Source organism: Nannobrachium achirus, assembly GCF_963921795.1.
Source record: "Nannobrachium achirus genome assembly, chromosome: 1".
In the NCBI taxonomy this organism is placed as follows: Eukaryota; Metazoa; Chordata; class Actinopteri; order Myctophiformes; family Myctophidae; genus Nannobrachium; species Nannobrachium achirus.
This window is the reverse complement of record NC_137810.1, coordinates 58,462,437-58,484,357: the sequence shown is the minus strand read 5'-3', so window position 1 is coordinate 58,484,357 and position 21,921 is coordinate 58,462,437. Positions and strand designations below refer to the sequence as shown.

Sequence of the window (21,921 nt, the reverse complement as noted above, 5' to 3'; positions counted from 1 at the left end):
AATTGCTCCTAATGCCAAACAATGGTTGCATTCAGCGAGAGACGCTGGGGCTCGTAAGATGTTTTTTCTTGTTTTTCTTTTTTTCACCACAAGAAAAGGATCTTGGATTTGGATGATCTGACACGGATACATGCTCTCACCCACCAAATCAAAACATTGTGCTTCTGTGCTCTCACCAGATGCCTTTGCCCTCTTATTTTGTGAACACGAGATGCTTTTGCATCTAATTTAAAGGTTTGATCATGTGGCGTTCTATAAAGAGAAGATTGAAAACAGTTTTTCAACAAGATGTTGAGCGCAGATGTTTGGAGTTTACGTTTGTGTTCAACACGTTTCACTGACGCTGTCGTACAGACAACCCTAAATTAAGTATGACTGTCAAAAATGTTTAAATTCCTAAATGATCAGCATTATAAGCCAGGAAGGGACAATTGGTTGTTATTGCAATATTTATGTGATCATGTTAGAGCAAAGTGCTGGAACAAGAAATGAGGGAAGTCAGAGCTAAAAATAGTGGCAGGGTTTTTGTCATTTGTTTTAACTTGAAGTAAAATAGTGAATATGTATATTTTCCAAAAGAGTCTTAAGCCAGAAGACACTCAAGACAGCTATTAACTATAATAGAAAAAGTATCAAATATAATTTTAGTAGTAAAATGTTGGTTTAGTGGTTTGACACATAAAAAATATATTTGTTTTCTATTTTCAAACTTTGACCAAAATGGCACCGCTTGTCTTTGTTCCGTGTTATAAAAGTAAGTTGTTTTGACAGCTGGGTAAACACTTTGAGCACTTTCAAGATGTCTGCCTGGCTTCAGATAACATGTGGCGTGCATTTACCATCGTTTTGTAATTTTTTTTACCTTATTTAACCATTATTTGATGGTTTTAAAAAAAATCTATCACAGATTGATCGAATTTCAAGACAAAACCAACAGATTAATTGATTATGATGATGAGTGGAGTGGGAAGGTCCTTCCTGTATCAGGACTGGAGGGAGAAGCAATGGTGTAAAGTAACTAAGTAGATTTACTCAAGTACTGTCATTAAGAACAATCTTTAGGTATTTTTTACTTTACCAGAGTATTTCCCATTTTCAATTCTTCTACATCTCAGAGGCAAATATTGTACTTTTACTCCACTACAATTATTTGAAAACTTCACGTTACTAGTTACTTTCTTGATTTTGATTATTATTGCAAAACATACATTAACCACTTGAGCCTATTTCGGCCATTTGAAAATAGCCGATCTGCAAGCTTGTTGCAGATCTGCTATTTTCAAAAGATTTGTATACACTTTATACATCTGCATAATCTCTACATTTTGATACTTAAGTACATTTTGATGCCAATACTTCTGGCACTTTTACTCAAGTAATTGAAATTCCGGACTTCTACTTGTAACAGACAGGGTTCCCACGGTCATGAAATATTTTGAAATTAGAAAAATATTTTTCCAGTACTGGAAACGTTTTGGAATTGAAAAAGGGTCCTGGAAGGTTCTGGAAAAAACTACTATGCATTGTTTTTGGTTATTGATTTTAACTTTTACTGACACCATGAATCGACTTTGAGGGTTCCCTGCCACGATTTTCTTACCTTTTGACATGGGCGCGTGCGTGATCCACATGCACGCCACGGTCTGTTCGTGGCGTGCACGCTTTATTTTTGCTTTGGGCATTGCACATACTAGGAGTAAGAGACTCGTTACTGCGCTGAATGATTGTTATATAGTCCTGGAAATGTAGTTAAATATTCTGGAAAGGTTTTGAAAATTCATTGGTACAAATGTGTGGGAACCCTGAACAGAGTATTTCTATATTGCAGTATTGATACGTTTACTTAAAGGAGTAGTTCACCCCCAAAATGACTTTTTTTATATTGATTACTCACGCCATGGAGACAATAATATTTTTAGTTTTTTGTCGCATTCCTAAGAAGACAGTAATTTGATTACAATAAATTGACCCTCATTGATTCCGGATCGGGATCCAAATGCATTCGGGTCCCCATCCTGAATCAATGGGTACATTTACTATAATAATACGTTTTGTTTTTTTGCCTTAGGAATGCGACAAAAACCAACAAATATTATTGAACTCAAGTCTCCATGGCATGAGTAATCAATAGAAAAAAAGTCATTTTGGGGGTGAACTACTCCTTTGTGAGCGCTTTGTCCACCACTGTCCCCACTCCGCTGTGCCAGCTGGAGTAGGAAGTTCGCTTCTGAAGCCGGGAAGGGAGAAGAGCCAAAGACCTGCTGTTGTTATCCAGTGTGACACGACAGAAGTCCTTTTATCTGTCCAGTAAGAAGTGGTGGCGGGTCAAAGCACCCGTGGCCCTCATAAAGCCCTGTGTACAGAAGGCTATGCGTGTCTCTCAGATGGCTCTCTCAGAGGCGTGATTTAGATTCATGTTCATCTTTGTTTGAAAAGATCCTGCGTGAGTGAGCGTGCATCGTGTACATCGAGCTTTGGGGGAGACCCTTAGATCATTTGGGCCTGAACGCAAATCTGTGTCGCTTTAGATTTGAACCACATTTTCGAAAACATTTGTGGAAGTCTTTGAATATTTTTGACCCGATTCTATAAATGTCTTCTAAATCATTCTTCTAAATCAGTGGTTCTCAAACTTTTTCATGTCAAGGACCCCCAAAATGACATGTATTTGGCCACGGACCCCCATCTCAAAATATGTTGTTCCAGGGACCACCCAGAAGCAAATATTTGAGTTACAAATGTTCACTTTTAAATATATTCAAAGACTCAATTTTTCAAAAATAGCAGATATACAAGCTCACAGCGCGGCATTCAATTAGTTAAAGCATGAAATAATTCTAACCCAAAATGGGTTAGAAAAGCACAAATGCTGTCCCCTCCGTGGCAGCGTGATTGCTCCAGAGCGGAGGATAATTCTTTCCAGCTCCCTGTTGCTCTCCTTCAGGAATGCCCCCCCCCTCCCACTCAGCTAAATGGCTTTCATCTGTTAGAAGGTGGATAGGCTCTGCTAATACGTACTGATCTTTTGGTCTGTCCTGGTCAATCACCGAACGAGCAGCGATAGGGACTTTGATGTGTAGGCCTTGGCCTGCCTCCGTCTGACTGTACCTCCACGGTTCAGAGGTTCTGTTCAAGTCACTTGACATTTTTGACCTCTGCGATTCTCTCTCCCCTTCTAAGAATATCTCTTTCCTTAAAAGGAGTGTTTATTTAACGATCCCCCCTGAGTTTGAAAGAAGCTCAATCAATTGAAACCGACATGTTTTGAGCAGAAGGGATTTTTCAGGGCTGATGTCACGTCACTTTTTTTTTTTTTTACATTTTTATTCCAGGTGAATAGGCTGTTAGTTGGGATATTATCACACGTGCACACGCCAACGCTGCAGTCTTGTTTTGCCTTCTTTGGGTTTAAATGTCTAGTTAGTGTAGCTAACAGGCGGCTTGTAATGGTGGGTTAAGTGTAGAGTTTGGCAGTGCTGAAGGAGTCTCAGGGTCACATTTTCCTACTCTCCTAATCTAAACAGAACAGTCCTATTCCCCACTAGGGCATTAACGAAAAAGGTCGACAAGTCGACTGAGTCCACTTCATTACACAAGTCGACTCCCACCAGAGAAAGTCGAAAGTCGAAGTTGTTCTATCGAAGTTTTTCTATCATTATTTTTGCTCCATGTGTGCGTCTGTACAGCATTCAAACAGTAGGATTGCTTATTGTCAAGGGCGGAATGATCCAATATTACAGTGCTACATTACATTTGGTATGACGTGGTTCTATTGTGAAAATAGCAGATCTACATGCTCACAACGCCTCGCATCGCGAGGCGTTGTAGATGGGCTATTTTCACAATTTCTGCCTCTATATATTTTTTTTTTTGTTATCAATTATTTTTATTTTCCATAACATAAAATTAGAGACATACATATGAATAGAACAAGAAAAAGTAAAACATTAATCAAAAGAAAAATGCAATTAACAGACAAACACAAACAATAGCAAAACAAGAAAAGGAAAAGAAAACCCACCCACCCCCTTTCCCCGGACCAACACGGAATGTACAATAGTGCATGCCTGTGCTAGGCTGTTACCACTATATAGTGATTTCTTGAATCATAGCCTTAAGCTTATCTGCAATGTCCGACCACATATTAATGTTTTCTTCTTTTGCTCCGTGTAACCTTGCTATCGACTGCTCTAAATATACTATATCTAGAAAGGTTAAGGCCCACTGGCGAAACGTTAACGTATGAGGAGGTTTCCACCGCGTAGCTACCATCTTCTTCGCCGCCGTTAATCCAGCAAAGAAGATGCGCTTGCGTATATTGTTTAGTTGCAACTGTGAGACGTCATTTAATAAAAATAAAGAAGGAGAAGATATGATATTAATACTAAAAATAGTTGAAAGTTTTGAGGCAACCATATTCCAGAATGACGACACATTTGGGCATTCCCAAACCATGTGAAGGAAGGTACCAATACTATTTGAGGCGCAGAGAGTGCAGTTGGGATTATTCAAAATCCTCATAGCACATAGTCTGCGGGGAGTTAAATAAGTCCGATGAACAAAATTTAAATGAATTTGTTGATGGTCTGGATTTCTAGAAGATAGCCTAATGTTAGACCACACTGTGTCCCAACAAAAGTCAGGGTCCAAATTTGGTACATCATTCCTCCAAACAGTATCAACAGATAGGGGCCCATAACTACAGTCTAATAAAAAACCATAGAGGGTGGAAACCAAACCTCTTGTTCTGTTACCATCACAGATAAACTCATGGAAGGGGTGCAATCTAAGGGGAGCTTGCCATGGGACCCCATAGGTCCTCATGGACAATCTCAGTTGGAAGTAGAAAAAAAGGGTATTTCCAGGCAGATTGAAGATGTCACACAAATCTCGAAAAGGTCGTAAACCATTTCTATCAAATAAGTCCCCTAATGTACGAATCCCCTTAGCCCTCCACCTTGGAAAGCGAATGGGGCGATCCTCGATTAAAAGTCTTTGATTATTGAACACTGGGGAAAATAAGTTCCATTTACAATCAATCTTACACATCTTTTCAGCTGCTCTCCATACTGCCACTAAATGAGAAATGATAGGTCCAAAGCGAACTTTGCATTGATGTGTAGTTATGTTTGAATAGATAAGATCTCTCAATTCAACAGGCTGCACTAAACTCTCCTCAAGCTCTCTCCAAGAAACCTTATTTGCTGGGTTAAACCAATTTAAAAGGGGGCGGAGCGTGAAGGCCCAATAATAAAATTTAAAGTTGGGCAATGAAAGGCCGCCATCATCTCTAGCACGCTGTAATAGAGAAAGTTTAAGACGAGGGCGTTTCCCTTTCCACACAAACTTAGATATCGAAGAGTGAAGCTTATTCCAGTATTGCGGCGGTGGTGGCAAAGGGAGCATAGAGCTTACAAAGTTAACCCTAGGAAGAACATTCATCTTTATGATTGAAACTCGAGCTTGGAGAGAGTTGGGCAAAGATGACCATCTATCTAAATCAAGACAAATCTTATTTAGAGTGTCACCATAGTTGTTCTTAACAATAGCCTGAAGAGAGGGGAAAATATCTATGCCAAGATATTTGAATTGGCTTACTACTGGGATTATGGGCGGCAGGATAGCAGATCTCATCTGATCATTTAGAGGTAGAAGGGCTGACTTCGTCCAATTAATTTTGTAGCCGGAAATGGAACTGAACTGATCAAAGATTTGAAGGACATGAGTAATTGACTGTGGTGCATTCTCAATGAACAGTAGAATATCGTCAGCATATAGGGAAATGCGATGCTGTGTGTTGTTAATCGAAACAGGAGTAATATCTGCAGACTGACGCACTGTCTGAGCCAAGGGTTCGAGTGAAAGTGCGAAAAGGAGAGGACTAAGGGGACAACCCTGCCTCGAAGATCTGCCAATCGTGAATAGCGGCGAACAGATCTTACCGGTTAGGACCATCGCTGACGGATTAGAATAAAGTACTTTAACAAAATGTATGAATGAAGCACCAAATCCCATTTTATCTAGTACAGCCCACAGGTAAGACCATTCCAGACGATCAAATGCCTTCAACGCATCGAGCGACAACACTGCGGCGGGGGTCCTCAGCTCCTTAGCCCTATCGATGATATGCAATAGTCGTCTAGCATTATCAGAGGCTAGTCTAGTTCCTATGAAACCTGTCTGATCACAGTGTACTAAGGTGGTCATAAAACCCTGCAAGCGACGCGCAAGCACCTTAGCAAAAACTTTTAGATCAGAATTCAAAAGTGAAAGCGGTCTATAGCTTGCGCAATCTGTGGGATCCTTGTTCTTCTTCAACAATAATGATATAATAGCTACATTCACATCCCTGGAGAAAGAGCCACTTTCAATTGCATATCGAAACATGTCTAGCATCAGCTGACCTAGATCTTCCCAAAAGATGGCATAAAGTTCAGGGGGTATCCCATCCAAACCAGGCGACTTGCCCCTACGCATTGCGAGCACAGCTTCCTGTAATTCCGCCAGATGGAGCGGTCTATCTAAGGCTTCCGCATCCGCCTCGCTAAGGGTTGGTAACTGTATGTTGGATAAAAAATTATTGCATACTGCATCATCGTGAATGACCTCGGAGGTGTAGAGCTCATCATAAAAAGCACGAAACGTGGCATTGACCTCTTTGGGTTCTGTAACCATGGCTCCCGTTGTTGATTTGACACTAACAATATCAGCAAAATGCTCATTGGATCTAAGACGTAAAGCCAGTAAGTGACTGGGTCTTGCACTATTAAAATAGTAGTTTTGCCTTGTGCGTTTCATTTGAAATTCTGAGCGGCGCTTGAGAATGGAGTTAATTTCTTTCTTAACTAGCTCCCTCTGAGTTGCTGTACTAACATCAAAGTTATTTTGGAGAGAATTATCCAAAGTAGAAAACCGAGATTCCAATTCCACCAGTTTGGCTGACCTTAATTTTCTCTGAGTGGACGCATAGAGGGTTGTATTACTCCTGATAAAGCCTTTAATTGCATCCCAAAGAATTCTGGGATCCTCAACTGAGCCTGTATTGATATTTATAAATTCACGCAAACCAGTTTGAAACTGAGCTACAAATGCCGCATCGCGCAGCAGTGTGGTGTTAAACCGCCATCTAGGAGCTCTATCTATAACCTGTTTCAGTGAAGCAACACACAGCACCGCCTTGTGATCCGAGAGTGACATTGGGAGCAACTCTACCTTGGCAATTTTATGAAACAAGCTAACAGGGGCAAAAACGTAATCGATCCTAGAGAATGAAGCATGCCTACCCGACAGAAAAGAAAAATCTCTAACCGTTGGGTTCATTAAACGCCAGATGTCGAGTAAGCCAGTTGAGTTTGCCCAAGCACGTAGTTCTGCAGACGCTAGTGCTTGTTCTCTGCTTTCTACCCCAGTGGATCTATCTAGGTTATGTTGCCATGTTGCATTGAAGTCAGCACCAACAATGATTTTGAAATCCGTCAGTTCCAATAAGGTTTTAGTTAGTAATTTGTAAAACTCTTTGTCTAAAACATTTGGAGCATACACAGAGACTAGTGCTAGCATTTTACCCTCCAAGCGGATTTTAGCAACAGCTATCCTCCCGTCACTGTCAGACCAATCACCCAAAGAATCCAACCTAAGGTTACGTCTAGCCAATATGGCTACTCCCTTGGTTTTGGAAGAAGCAGCTGAAAAGGCTAAAACACGATAATGTTTATTAGCCAATCGGTTGGAATGCTCTTTTAAAAGATGAGACTCCTGTATAAATGCAAAGTCAATTGATTTAGATCGCAAAACCCCCAAAATGCTGGTTCGCTTATGCGGTATATTCGCTCCCCTTACATTGAAACTTAGAAATTTATATTCTGTCATAATTGTGGTTCAAACCATACGCACAGCAAGCACAGTAGAACATTTTAGAATTTCCTAGTTGGTCCCTCACAACAAACCTTCCCAACAGAAAAACAAAACAACCCCAAAAGGAACAGAAAGGAAAAAGCAACATCAAACGAACATAAAAAAACACATAACATTGAAGCTTGAGGGGGAAAACCCCATTAGCATCAGAGTGCACAAAAACAGTTCCCCACCCCATCAACCTATTAGTCAACCTTCATTTCACTCTGTCAGAGAGTGCAAACAAGTAACTGCCCAAAAGTAACCATACATTGCCCTCTGGTGGTTATGTAAATATATAACAGATCACCAAAGTAAAAACAACAACAACAAAAAAGTGCCTTCTTGTGGCTGAATAGCTCTCAAACATTCCATCAGCTCAAATTATGATCAATCTCCCCACTTCATATCACTTAAATAAATGAGAATGGTATGTTAACATTTCTAGTAAAGAAGGGGGAGAGAAAAAAGAAAAGAATAAAGGGAAAAAAAAAAAAAAAAAAAAATTGAGGGGACTATAACAACTGTAATAATAATAATCAGTCCAGCATTAGGCCCACTTAGAATGTGATAAAGCCCTATAAGCCACGCTAATGCAAATAACCAAACACTTGTGACAGATAAGTGGAAATAAGGCTGTCACCACGACAAGGCACTAATATAATATTAATAATAAAAATAAATAAAAAAGGAAATCAGTGTATATGATATAAAAATATATGCACTTACATATGTAGTTAGAAATAGAAATTAAAAGCACATCCGGGGGGCCATATGCAGCAAAGCACACACAGTGTTAATGCATACTGCGCCACATACAGCCCCCCCATGCATCCATGCATACAAACCACAATTACTAATTAGAAGGGGGAAAAAAAGGAAAGAAAAGAAAAGTCTGTATACATAAGTATTTACATAAAACACAGTTATGTATGATCAGGAAACCATATACAACACAGCACTCATAATGCATACTGCGCCATATACAGCTCCCTGTACATGCCCAAAAGGCCAGTGCAAACTTAGATAAATGTCAATCATATTAGTTAAGTCTGTTTCCGTCTTAAACAGTAAACTACCATACTTCAAACAGTGAACCTACCCAATCACGACTACAAAATAAATATCCCAATACAGAGCTCCCCTCTCCCCCCATCAAGAAATTAACATTTTAACAAGTAAATTAACATTTTAACAAGTAAAGTAGGTAAATAACTACCCCCCCCCCCCCCCCCCCCAGACAGCGGATCCACAAGCACGTAGAGCCAACGCGCCACGAGATCGTACATCCGCCAGCTATTGAGATTAGAAAAAAAAGGAAAAAAAAGAACGAGTCAATGAGCCAGGGAGAGAGAGAGAGAGAGAGAGAGAGAGAGAGAGAGAGGAGAAGCAGAGATAGGTAGAGAGACATAGAGAAAGGGCGGGAGAGCGAGTGGTCTCTGGAACCGCGGAGCCTTCACAATTTAGACCATATTATTTATATCTGTTTCACCTTAAACAGTAGGCTACATTACTCAATACAAAGGCCAAAGCCCAGTCTCGCCCTCCTACCCGAAAAAGTAGCGTTTTAGGCGGCATAAACGAACCATAAACTAACAACCAACATAGCCGCCATTACCTAACAGAAAGAGAGAGAGAGAGAGAGAGAGAGAGAGAGAGAAAGACACACACACACACACACACACACACACACACACACACACAGCGAGAGAGAGAGCCAGAGAGAGAGAGAGAGAGAGAGAGAGAGAGAGAGAGAGAGAGAGAGGGAAAGCCGAGATAGATAGAGAGACATAGAGGGAAGACGATAGAGAGAGCAGGCTCCGTCCGAACCGCGACACGGAACACGTTAGACAAAGCCTAACAGAGAGAGATAAAACCCTCTAGACCTATATAGTAAGCAGCACAACGCTCAATAAGAGCAAAGAAAAGGAATACAATAATAACAAGAACAATGACCATTATATTCAAACAAAAAAGACAGTGAATTATGCTTATAGCTTTAGCAGCCCTAAATCCTCTCTCCTTGCGGTAACCTAAATTAAAACGAGTAACACCCATCTGCTTACAGATCTTGTTAAAAAATAAAACAAATAAAATAGGTATTATGAAACGAAACACTTGAAAACACAACGTCAAGTCAGATGATGAGTCCAAAACAATAAGTAGGCTTACATTAACAACTCACCCTTTGGGGAGGAGGAGGAGGAGAGAGTGAGGAAAGAAAGACGCTGCGTAAAAGTCATCTCCAAAGTCCCAGCCAGCTTACCAACAGTCCATTAAAGGCAAAAGGATATCACATCGGCAGAATGTGTTTGAAAGCACGCGATCACGAAAGCAAAAGTGTCCCTGGTAAAAGTTAGTTCTCTGTAACTGTCGTCTCATCATCCTGCGTAGCTAGAGTCTCGTCCGCAGCACCTGGAGTCTTGAACTTATCTTTGCAAAAGGCCAGAGCTTCCTTGGGTGAGTTGAAAGTAGAAGTCGCCTCATCCACGGTTATCCAGAATTTGCTCGGGTGCCTTATTCCGTATTTAACCCCTTCCGCGGTGATGGAACGTAGGAATTCCTTTACTGGCCCGAAAGCTGCCCTTCTCTTTGATGTTTCAGCAGACCAGTCGGGGAAAATATACACCTTTTTGCCATTGTATGTCAGTTGGCCTGCTTTCCTGGAGAGCTGGAGTATGCGTTCCTTTACCCGGAAAAAATGGATCCTTGCCAGGAAAGCCCTTGGCTTATCAGAACGTGGATTGCCGGTCCGATGAGCACGATCCACCTCCGGGGGGGAGTCGGGAAACTCGTCGGGGAATGTTTTCTGCAAAAAAGACTGGATAAAGGCCACTGGGTCAGCCTTTTCTAGCCCAGGAGAGATCCCAATCACTCTTATGTTGTTCCTACGACTCCGGTCTTCTGCTATGACGAGCTTCTCCTCCAGATTAGCACATCTTCTCTCCAATTCAGTGATACACATCTGCAAACTGTCCATGGAGGAACCAAAGTTCTCAATGGCCTCCCCCTGTTCAGCCACGGTCGTGTTCAGCGTGGCGACTGCAGGACGCAGCTCCTTTCCGAAGTCATCAATCTTCTTCAGTAATTTCTTCTCCAAGCCAAGCATCATGGGTTGAATAAAACCATCCATAAACTCTTTCAGTGATTCCTTGAGGACCTCGCGCAGCATGCTCTTTGTAACCGGAGCGTCAGCGTCGCCCTGCATTGCGCCGGCCATGTTGTCGGCGTTTGCGGTCGGAGACCTGGTACTCCTCGACCTCGTGTTAATCGTATTCGGCATGAAACACGAAACAACTGCAAAAACAGACGCTCACCAGTGTTTTGGGCGTTTAAAGTCTCAAAAGAACTATAAAGGCAGTAAAAAATGGGCTTAAAAAATGTGAAAACTATGCACCTCCACAGAGCTCAACAAACGCGTCCTACTCGGTCGCCATCTTGTCGGAACTCCTGCCTCTATATATTTGACAATTTGGACAATGTTTAATTTGTCATTTTAGAGGTATTAAAAAGTCCTTAAATTGGCAGTTTAGAAACTTTATGTTGGTTTGTTTACAGTTGAGTGAGAAAACAATGTTGCACATTAAGTTAATCATCTGGGGACCGCCCCAAAATAATCGGGGTAAAAAAAAAAAAAAAGGGTTGTTAATGCCCCATTCCCCACCAGTCCTCTTGACTAGACGCCTGTCATGCCAGCCCAGAGGTTTAGCCCTGACAAATTACACAACGTTGTGAAACCATTCCTCACTCGCATGACTTTGTCATATTTTTACCGTCTTAAATTGTGTAACATTTCTAAAGTGGTTCTCTACTCCTCCAGTCGATTGTAGTTTTCCCTGCCCTCATATAAATATAAATATCCAATTATGTGATTATGAGGATCATGAAAGAGCCATTCATGTTCAAGTCCCAGTTGAAAAATTGGCCAGTTTGGTGGGCAATCTGAATGGCCTAATGAGCATCCTATTATTAAGACCTAATTCCTTCTTATTGACTCAAATGGCCTCTTAGCGATTCCTGTGATTGTGCTCACCGATGAGTTGCTTCCTTTTGGGATGCGAGCAGAGCTCTCATCTCAAACATGTCCTCTCGGCCGTCAGTTCCCCCACGCCAAGCTGGCAAACGCTGTCCTCAAGAGGATGCCCTCTTGAGTTTCCTCTAAATGTAATGCTGTCACACCACAGGGCTTTAGTCGGCGCACACACTAGCTCACACATTCTGCCACTGAAGAGGCCAGGAAGGAACTTTCTGGAAGGTCTCCAGATGGCAGCGGTAGAAGGGGAGAAAGGAGAACCTGGCAAAGAGCGAGGAGCGGGCTGGTCTTGGCAGCCCCTCAAAGAACCTGCCTTTTGAAGTCGGGCCCTCCAGGCTGTGTGTTTTTGTGTTCCCTGGTCCCACTGTTTATGCCCTGTCGAGCTGTTTTGGTAATTTCGTGAAAGATGGAGGCAAACAGTATGGTCCACCTCATATACTGTACATGGCACGCCTTTGAATTGGGTATATGAAAAAAGCCGGGCACCTTGTTTTGTAAACTTTGAATTTATTTATTTTCCCAAATCATTTTGGGGATTGTCATCTATTTGTTCTCCCAATTTAGTTGTTGCCAATTCCCCCCCCCCCCCCCCCTGTTTACTGTGCTCCCTGTCGCTGCCAAAAAACAGCATTGGCCTGGGGAAGGTGTGGGTGATGTGGTGATAAATATCATTGAGGCGATACAATGTCTCCACGATATGCCTTTTCAGAGATCTCGTATATATATCGTGATACAATGTTAATACAGAGATTCATTGCAGAATTAATTTAAACCTGCATTTCGGTCTAAATCAGTAGTTCTCAAACTTTAAAATATCATAGTCTCCACTTAACTCTGACAGTATACAAATGAAACCAAATGGACCCGTAAGGTTTCATTTGTATACTGTCAGAGTTACATAAGGGTCAATTTAGACCTCCCAAGGAACCCAGAGAGTCCCTGGACCTCACTTTGAGGACCACTGGTCTAAATGGTCTGTTACGGCTTTTTCTGTTAGTTTTTGTTACCTTGTAGGTGGTTGTACTGTTAAGTAACTTGACAGAAATAACCATAAAAAACAACATGAAAAAGAATCGCGATAAGATTGTGTATCGTGATAGCGTATCTTTCCATATAGCCCACCCCTACTTCCATGTGCCTCGTCTACATGGAGTCACCGGCCGGTTCTATTCACCTGACAGCAAGGAGTTGAGTTTCCTCTAACCCATTTAGAATGGGTACACATTATTGTGTATCATTATTTTATGATTTAACTATTGAAAAATAGCAGATATACAAGCTCACAGCGCGGCACCGAGTGCCGCGCTGCGAGCTTGTAGATCTGCTATTTTTGAAAAATCGTGAAACTTAGAATTTTGACCCGATTCTATAAGTGTCTTTCGAATCCTTCTAAGATTTTTAGAAAAACCTATGTTTCTATATGTCAGCAATCTGGCCAGCCATCGTCAAAGCAAAGGTTCTTTTCACTTAACTGGAGCTCAGTTAGTCTGTTCTTGAAGGACAGCAAGGAGTTTCTCTGGGAGGATGTAACATAACATGCACAGAGGTTTTGCAACGTCTTCCCCAGCCCCCCCCCCCCCCCTCTTGCTAAAACAGAGGGGCCGACTAGTACAGCGACATGGACACAGTCCCCTATACTGGCTTCTCACTGGCGAGCCAGGACAATACCAATGCCATGGAGTAAAGGTCCCTTTTCTCCTAAATTAAAAAAAATCAGGAAATGAAGAAGCGCCCTGTTGCAGTTGCACTGTAGTTCTTTCACTATTCATCTTTGCGTCTACCACAAGGCTGCTGCGAGCATCTTTTTTCAAACGCACTACATGTCGCGGACCCCCACGCCCTGGCCCTAACCCTAAGCGGTGACGTGAAATGCGCTTGAAAAAAGGACATTGCATTTAGTGTTTATTTTACTGCCGGCGCAGCTACTATACATCATGCAGACACTGTGATAGACAGATCCAATCACCTGCCAAATAGCTTGAAAAAATGGACCGCCTCCTTCAGCGGTTGGTCCTGAGCGATACCAGATGGAAGTATGAGGAACTCGATACGCCACCACCTCGCGGAGTCAGGTTAAACAGTTTGAGGATCCAATGGAGTTAGCTGGTTTTGTCAGAAGCCCTTTTTAATACTTTCCATTGGTTCAATGTTTTTTTTTAACACACAGACGATATATAATATACAGGCTGCTTTCCGCCAATGAAATGGATTAGAATACACAGGGAATCGGGAATAGGAAAAAGAATAATTGTCACAGCATTTTTTTTTTTCAAATTCCACCAGTCAATCTGGTTCTGCGGCGTTGAATGGAACTTCTTAATCGTTAATCCACACCAGCTTCCTTTCCTTGATAAAGGCACGAAATGTGAAACAAAGAGAATACCCATTTCTGTGTGTGTGTGCACCTGATTTTCCAGCTGTAGTTGTTTTTCTGGGTCAGCAGACAGCATTGCTACTTATAGCCTACCAAAGACAGCTTATCTCCACTATTTGCCATGAGGAACCTTCTTCAATTAACCGGAACTTGAACTTGGAGGAAAATGCACTGTACACCCATACTGCATGATCTTATCACGTTATAAGAAGTACACTGTGTAGTGCAGGGGTTCCCAAACTTTTTTGTCTCAGGGCACCCCATGAATATTTTTTTAATCCGAGGCACCCCTACATTATAATTTTCACTCCCAGCACCTTATATTTATAGCATATCGTCGTTGTCGGGTGGAAACCGTTAGTTTTGTATTTATCATCTACCCATATGGGTACTAAACTAGTGAAAACAGCAGATCTACAAGCACACAACGCCTCGCATTGTGAGGCGTTGTGCGACGGCCTTGTAACTTGGAATTACAAATTGTAACTTGGAAAGTTTCTGCCTAGTGACGATATTTTAGTGATTATGTTGCGAGGAAAACGTTGAGATAATAGCCATTTTGGTTAGAACTGACTGAAAATAACTTTGTACTTCAAGTTTAAAATGATACAAAATATTTTTTCAAGTGTCCAAATAAATTCCAAATATTATCGAATGATCTCGCGGCACCCCTGGACTGCCGTCGCGGCACCCCAGGGTGCCTCGTCACCCACTTTGAAGACCCCTGGTGTAGTGTAGAGTCTCCTGTCTTTGTCTTTATGGAAACCTTCTGTGACAACAAGTACATTTGTACTCTTTGAGATGACTTCCAAAGGCCAGCTGAAACATCATTGCCATTTGAAAAGGCCAGGTTTGACTCCAGTAGAGTGCATGGACTCACTCTAGGGATGGGACCATAAGCCATGTTATCGTTTATCTTGATAAAAAACACTCACAATAATCGCCTCGTGGAGATTTAATTTATCGTGATATCGTCCTCCGTCATGCACTGGGATCAATTCACCTTTTATTTGCCGAGCTGCATATCCGGTACCACTTAAACCCTCTATTGATGAATGTACTTATAATATACATACTTTATACAGTCTTTTTTCACTCTCTAGTCTCTACCAAATCTCTTAGCCAAAAATTAGCCGATAATGATAATGGATGTTGAGGATATTTTGATTATCGTGATAATATCGTAAATCGAGATTTCTTTGGTCACAATAATCGTGATATGAAATGTTCATATCGTCCAATCCCCAACTCACTCATACACCGACAGAGATACATATACTGATATGAACACTCCAGCTGAAGAAGGGCTTTACAGTATCACACAGCAGCCGCCCATCTGATTAAACATGATTCCGCATCTGCTTCCCCTAAGTATATGGAAACCCTATGGCAAGGCTCAAAGAAGCTAATGTCTTGGACAGGTGTCTCTGGAAAAAAAGACGTCTGTTTCTAACCAACCTCATTTTAAAGCCTTCTTTAGCTGCCTTTCTGGGTCATAATATGAGACTCTATACCAAAACCTGGCGGTGGCATGCCATTCCTATGCTGTCCATATGGAGAATGTTATTGTCACACTCTTCACCAACTCATCTATTTTGCTCCATAGCGAGACGAGCCATAAGAGGCAGAAGTCTGTTAAGTGCAAGTCGTGCAGTAATGTAAATAAACCCGACATGGGACGGATCCTTGAACATGCTATTTATGGGCTTTGGTAGCTAAGGAAGTTTTACTAGCCTGTCCACTCAAAGGTGTTCTTCCCCCAAGGCACAGTGAACACTGTCCATTCAATTAAGACTAGACTGCGGGATTCCACAAACCAGGGACCACACAACGTGTTTAACCCATTTAGGCCTAGAATTATTGAATGCTTTAACCAGTGAAAAATAGCAGATATACAAGCTCACAGCGCGGCACCGAGTGCCGCGCTGTGAGCTTGTAGATCTGCTATTTTTGAAAAAGTTGTGAAAATGTGTGCGAATCATTTATAAAGCGAACGTTTGTAACTCAAATTTTGCTTCTGGGTGGTCCCTGGAACTAAATATTTTGAGACGGGGTCCGTGGCCAAATAAATATCATTTTGGGGTCCTTCACATGAAAAGGTTTGAGAACCACTGACACAGTAGTCTCTCAAGAACAGACTAACTGAGCTCCAGTTGAAGTGAAAAGGACCTTTTCTTTGACGATGGCTGGCCAGATCGCTGACATAGAAACATAGGTTTTTCAAAAAATCTTAGAAGGATTCAAAAGACACTTATAGAATCGGGTCAAAATTCTAATTTTCGATTTTTCAAAAATAGCAGATCTACAAGCTTGCAGCACGGCACTCGGTGCCGCGCTGTGAGCTTGTATATCTGCTATTTTTCAATAGTTAAAGCATAAAATAATGATACACAATATAGTGTACCCGTTCTAAATGGGTTTTAAACATCCGTAGACGTAGATTTTCTTTCTTCACAACCTTATTGTGTTTTTTCGGCATAATAAAGGGTACGGGCACTTGTTTAGGTCTCCAGTTTCCAGGATGACCTTTTTTGTGGAAACGTTGTTGTTTACCCTTGAAGCCGAGTATAACAAACTTTATTTCATTGTGCTGACCTATACCATCTGCGGCGTTGCAGTCTCCTGGGGCTTTCCTGTAACACCAAAATGCCTGAGTCATCATCGGCGATCACTTTTTCTCCCTCGCTCTTGCCAGCATTTTCTTCTCTGCTCTCCTTCCCTCTGAATTTGCATGTCTTCCTCTTGTTTGGAGCTGTTTTGTTTATCTCCACGAAGGAGAAAGCCAGTGCGTGACTCACCTCTGGCCCTCCAGCTGCTGCGGTTCTCAACCCCCAACTGCCCCTAACCTAAGGGGCGTCACAATGGGGGGGGGGGGGGGGAAAGTGGGACTGAGTTACTAGGGGGCCAAGGTGGAGGGGCCAAGGAATTATTTTGTACTTTAGCTATTGAAAAAATAGCAGATCTACAAGCTCACAGCGTGGTACCGAGTGCCGTGCTGCGAGCGTGTAGATCTGCTATTTTTTTTTTTAACGTTGTGAAAATATGTGCAAATCTTGCTTCTGGGGGGGTCCCTGACTCCCTGGAACTAAATATTTTGACATGGGGGTCCGTGGCCAAATACATATAATTTTGGGGGTCCTTCACATGAAAATGTTTGAGCACCACTGACATAGAAACATAGGGTTTTCAAAAAACCTTGAAATATTCAGAGACTTTTTCATGATTTTTCAAAAATAGCAGATCTACAAGCTCGCAGCGGGGCACTCGGTGCTGCGCTGTGAGCTTGTATATCTGCTATTCTTCAATAGTTAAAGTACCCAGTGCCCAGAATTTGGTGCGACACCCCTGCCTACCCTGCACAACACCCCCTACCCCCCACCCAAAGTGCTGTCTCCCTTATCATTTAAAAGGGCACTGGGGAAAGGCATGACAAAAACCATGTCCAATCACTTGTTAGTCAGACTGAGAATAAATTAACAGAGGTTGTTCGCATGACGTTTGTATCTCTTGTTAAAGCCAGTATATAAATTCCTAACTTTTGAGGTGAGATGGTTATTTATGGGCCCCTGGAGGCCTTTTCTATTAAACCTCACCTGCACATAATGTTTATTTTGTTGTTCTTTAAGTGCTTTATAATTGTGTTTCGTTTGCCCCACCGCAGCGATTGCTGCGCAGGTGAATAAACTATGACTTAACACATTTAAGACTTGGAACCAATCATTAAGGACGATGATACACGAAAGAAGAAGACCTGGAATTATTTTATACTTTAGTTATTGAAAAATAGCAGATCTACACGCTCACACTGCGGCACCCGGTGCCACGCTGCAAGCTTGTAGATCTGCTATTTTTGAAAAATCATGACATTTTGTGCAAATCTTTGAATATATATTTTTTAAAGCGAACATTTGTAACTCAGATATTTGCTTCTGGGAGTCCCTGATTCATAATATTTTGAGACGGGGGGGTCGGCGGCCAAATACATATAATTCCAGGGGTCCTTGACGTGAAAAGGTTTGAGAACCACTGGCGTAGAAACATGCATTTTTCAAAAACCTTTCAGCTCCAAACAAGAGGATTTAGAAGACATTTATAGAATCGGCTCCAAAATATTCAAATATTCAGATCTAGTGCCGCGCTGTGAGCTTGTATATCTGCTATTTTTTAATAGTTAAAGGGATATTCCAATTTCAAAAAAACTTTTAGTCATTTTATCGTCTAATCAGGCTTTTATGAACACCCTGAACAGATTTTAATTTGCTTGATTCAATATTTAGATATTTGATGTAAATGTTACTAGGCCCTGCAGGCTCAGGACCTCTCCCCACACACACCCATTGTAACTTCATTTTAACCATGATAGATTCATTAAAAACACACATTATTTTTTCTGGTGACTCATACTACCCCCCTAATACGTGAGCAGGCCGTGTTTTTTCAATAACTTTTTTCTTTTATTTTTAATAATTCTTTGGGAAAATGAAAAAAATGAAATACAATAACGTTTGAAAAACATTATCGAACATTTTTTTAAAGTGAAATATCCCTTTAAAGCATAAAATAATGGTTGAAGTAATAATGCGTTCCCTGTCTTAAGACTCTTAATGCGTTCACTAAAAAAGCCTTTTTGTCTTTCTCTGCCATTACAGAGAGCATCATACCAGACAAGGACGTTGAGATAATGATGCAGATCGACTGTGAGGTCACCAACACCCGGATCATCCACATCAAGTCGTCCACCATTCCACCGCTGCTCCGCGTCAACCACACCGACACCCTCTACCAACCCTCACCAGGGGCCGAGGGGCAGGCCTCACCCCCCGTCGTTCTCATGGGTTCCGCATGAGAACCCCAGTCAAAACCAGGGACGTGCTGGCCATTGGGAAAAGCGGGACAACTCCCGAACGGCCGGTTCATTCCCGGCCGGTACAGGCCGGCCATTAGGAAAAAAATTAAACTGTTTGCACAAAAGTAGTGAAAACAGCAGATCTACAAGCACACAACGCCTCGCACAGCGAGGCGTTGTGTGCTTGTAGATCGGCTGTTTTCACTAGTTTAAATAATTTTTTAAATGATAAATACAAAACAAACCGTTTTTGGACATATAAGGTTTCCACCTGACAACGACGAAATATAACTCATGTAATTGGCCCGCTGGCTTGTCACTTGTCATGATCTGAAATGGCAACTCTTTGAGTAGCAGCAGCGCTATAGAGATATAGCGCGCAATGAGGGCCTCTACAACTCTTTTTCCCGGGCTGAATCAGGGGCCCAGCACGTCCCTGGTCAAAACTGATGCATTCTCTGTGATTCAGGAAAAAGGTGGAACTTCTACATGTTTGTTTATCCTCTGGGTACTTTTGACTAATCTTGTATCTTTTTTTTTATATATACACTGATTTAATTGTTCTGGTCTGACTTTGGATCTTCATCAGAATTAGCATGGGCTCACCTCGTGGGCCTCGGGAAGGGAACACAGTCGTTAGAAGGCTGCAGTAGCCCAGTTGAAATGGTCAGTGTCGGGCATTGATGTCCGGAGTAGGGCATTCATCAAATATTAGAATATTCGAATATCCGAATATCAAAGTCACTATTCGACGTTGTTCACCGAAGTCGAATATTCGCTTATTTTGATTTTATTGTATCGAGGGCAAATGTAGTCTCCTTGTGTGGTAAGACTGACTTTCCCCCCATATATCCCCAGATGCCCTGCCCAAAGGTTGTTGCAGAGCAGCTGGATATGAAGGGCACTAAACCCTCATCAGAACATGAATACTTTTAGAATGTTTCTTCAAGCCTGTTGTTCATCCTTTTCGGTTGTTGCTTTCTGGCCAAGCTACACTGCCCTACAAAGCCAGTGTGCAGTAACTACGAACAAAATAATGATGGACTGATACATGGGTTTAAAGGAGTAGTTCACCCCCAAAATGACTTTTTTTCTATTGATTAGTCACGCCATGGAGACTAGAGTTCAATAATATTTTTGTCGCATTCCTAAGACAAAAATGTGATAACAATAAATTTACCCCCATTCGTTCCGGATGGGGACCCGTTTCGAAACGGGTCCCCATCCGGAAATGAATGTGGGTAGATTTACTCGAATCAAATTTTTGTCTTAGGAATTTGACAAAAAACAAAAAATATTATTGAACTCTACTCTCCATGGCGTGACTAATCAATAGAAAAAAAGTCATTTGGGGGGTGAACTACACCTTTAAAAGTGTTTCAACTGGCCAGCCACATGAGATAAAGGCATACAAGTGATATTACACTAATTGTATATCTGTTATCACGAAGTCTAATTTGACCTTTGGCGTAAATAAGTTGGTGTGTCCAAAAACGTGGTTACTGCACGATAGCCATATTTTTCAACAAAAAAAATAAAAAGGTTGGGATCTCTATGTGCACCAAGCCTTGATAAATAGAGACAGAAAAATTACTTTTTCATTAGTTGAAATAAATGTCATTACTTTTGAAATTTACGGTGTGGCCTTGCCAGAAAGGGAACACTATTCTTGGATCTAATTTTTCTCTCTTGTTGTTTTTCTTCCTCTGTAAATGAAGGATATTATTTTATTTCTGAAGTAAATAATGGTAAACACTTGCAGCGGTAGAGGCATATACTCAGGAAGTCAGTGAAAATAGTAACCACTATTGTTTTTGATGGTTTGGGCTTCCATTTATTCATGAATGGAATTGAAATGCTTTATTCTCAATATTGTATTGATGCAAAATGTATGTGTGTTGTTTTTTTGTTTTTGTTTTAGGGTCTTTGTTTGCACTGGGCTTTGCTTAAATACCTAAATAGATTAAGAAAGATACATATTTATTTGGACTAACATGGAATAATTGTTATTATTGGGATATAAGCCACATAGCTACTTGCCGCTTAAATGTCTAGAAAAACAAATGTATGTACACAGTACATGTCAATTGTCAATTAGGCTTTCAAAAGATAATTCTATTCATTGGATAGATATTGTATTTGATTTTGTCATGTGTGTCCTACATTATGTTCCCTTCAACTGGGACTGATTTTGCTTGAAAAATGAAAAATCTATTTACTCTGATTTGAACATGTTGTGATACACTGAGCTCAAAAAGATAGACAACATTTGCAATCGGTAAATATGGTCAGAATGAAGATGCTGTATCAAATGTGATCTCTCTGTCCACTTGTCCTAATTGCACTCTTATTGTTAAACAGAATAATCCATGTTTAAAATGTGGCATAGAAGAAAAGCAATATCTAAAGAAATATTGAGCGACAAAATATTTCCTGATAGTGTAGTTTTATTTAGGTATAGAGGTGTGGAAATATACATTAGAATATTTAGCACCATCTCAATGCTATTCTAGGGGACTTAGTTTTGACTGGTATGGGTGAAAAGGATAATTGGGTTTTTGTATGGTGGGTTAGGCGAAGATGTGTTGAATAGGATGTTGCTATCTCATGTATATTCCAAAGTGTAAATCTTTTGACCGTGTTATAGCATGGACATTGCTATCCTAGGTCTAAGTAGCGTGTCCCATTCAGTTTTGTGATTTTAAGCACAGCCTTTCTATGTTTGTTGTGGCCGTTTGTTTCAGTTGATGTCAGCATTTTGTAACTACATCCCAT

The 21,921-nt window shown here is 41.2% G+C and overlaps 1 protein-coding gene across 2 annotated transcripts in view; it reads left to right on the top strand.

Annotated features, from left to right (window-relative positions):
• Positions 1-19,261, top strand: part of atf6 (activating transcription factor 6) — a 104,924-nt gene extending 85,663 nt beyond the window's left edge. For both annotated transcript variants that reach the window (XM_080733271.1, XM_080733270.1), the window contains exon 16: positions 18,950-19,261. In XM_080733271.1, coding sequence (XP_080589397.1) covers positions 18,950-19,146 — 197 coding nt within the window. In that variant the 3' untranslated portion in view covers positions 19,147-19,261. The remainder of the gene's footprint in view (positions 1-18,949) is intronic.
• Positions 19,262-21,921: the final 2,660 nt, after the last annotated feature.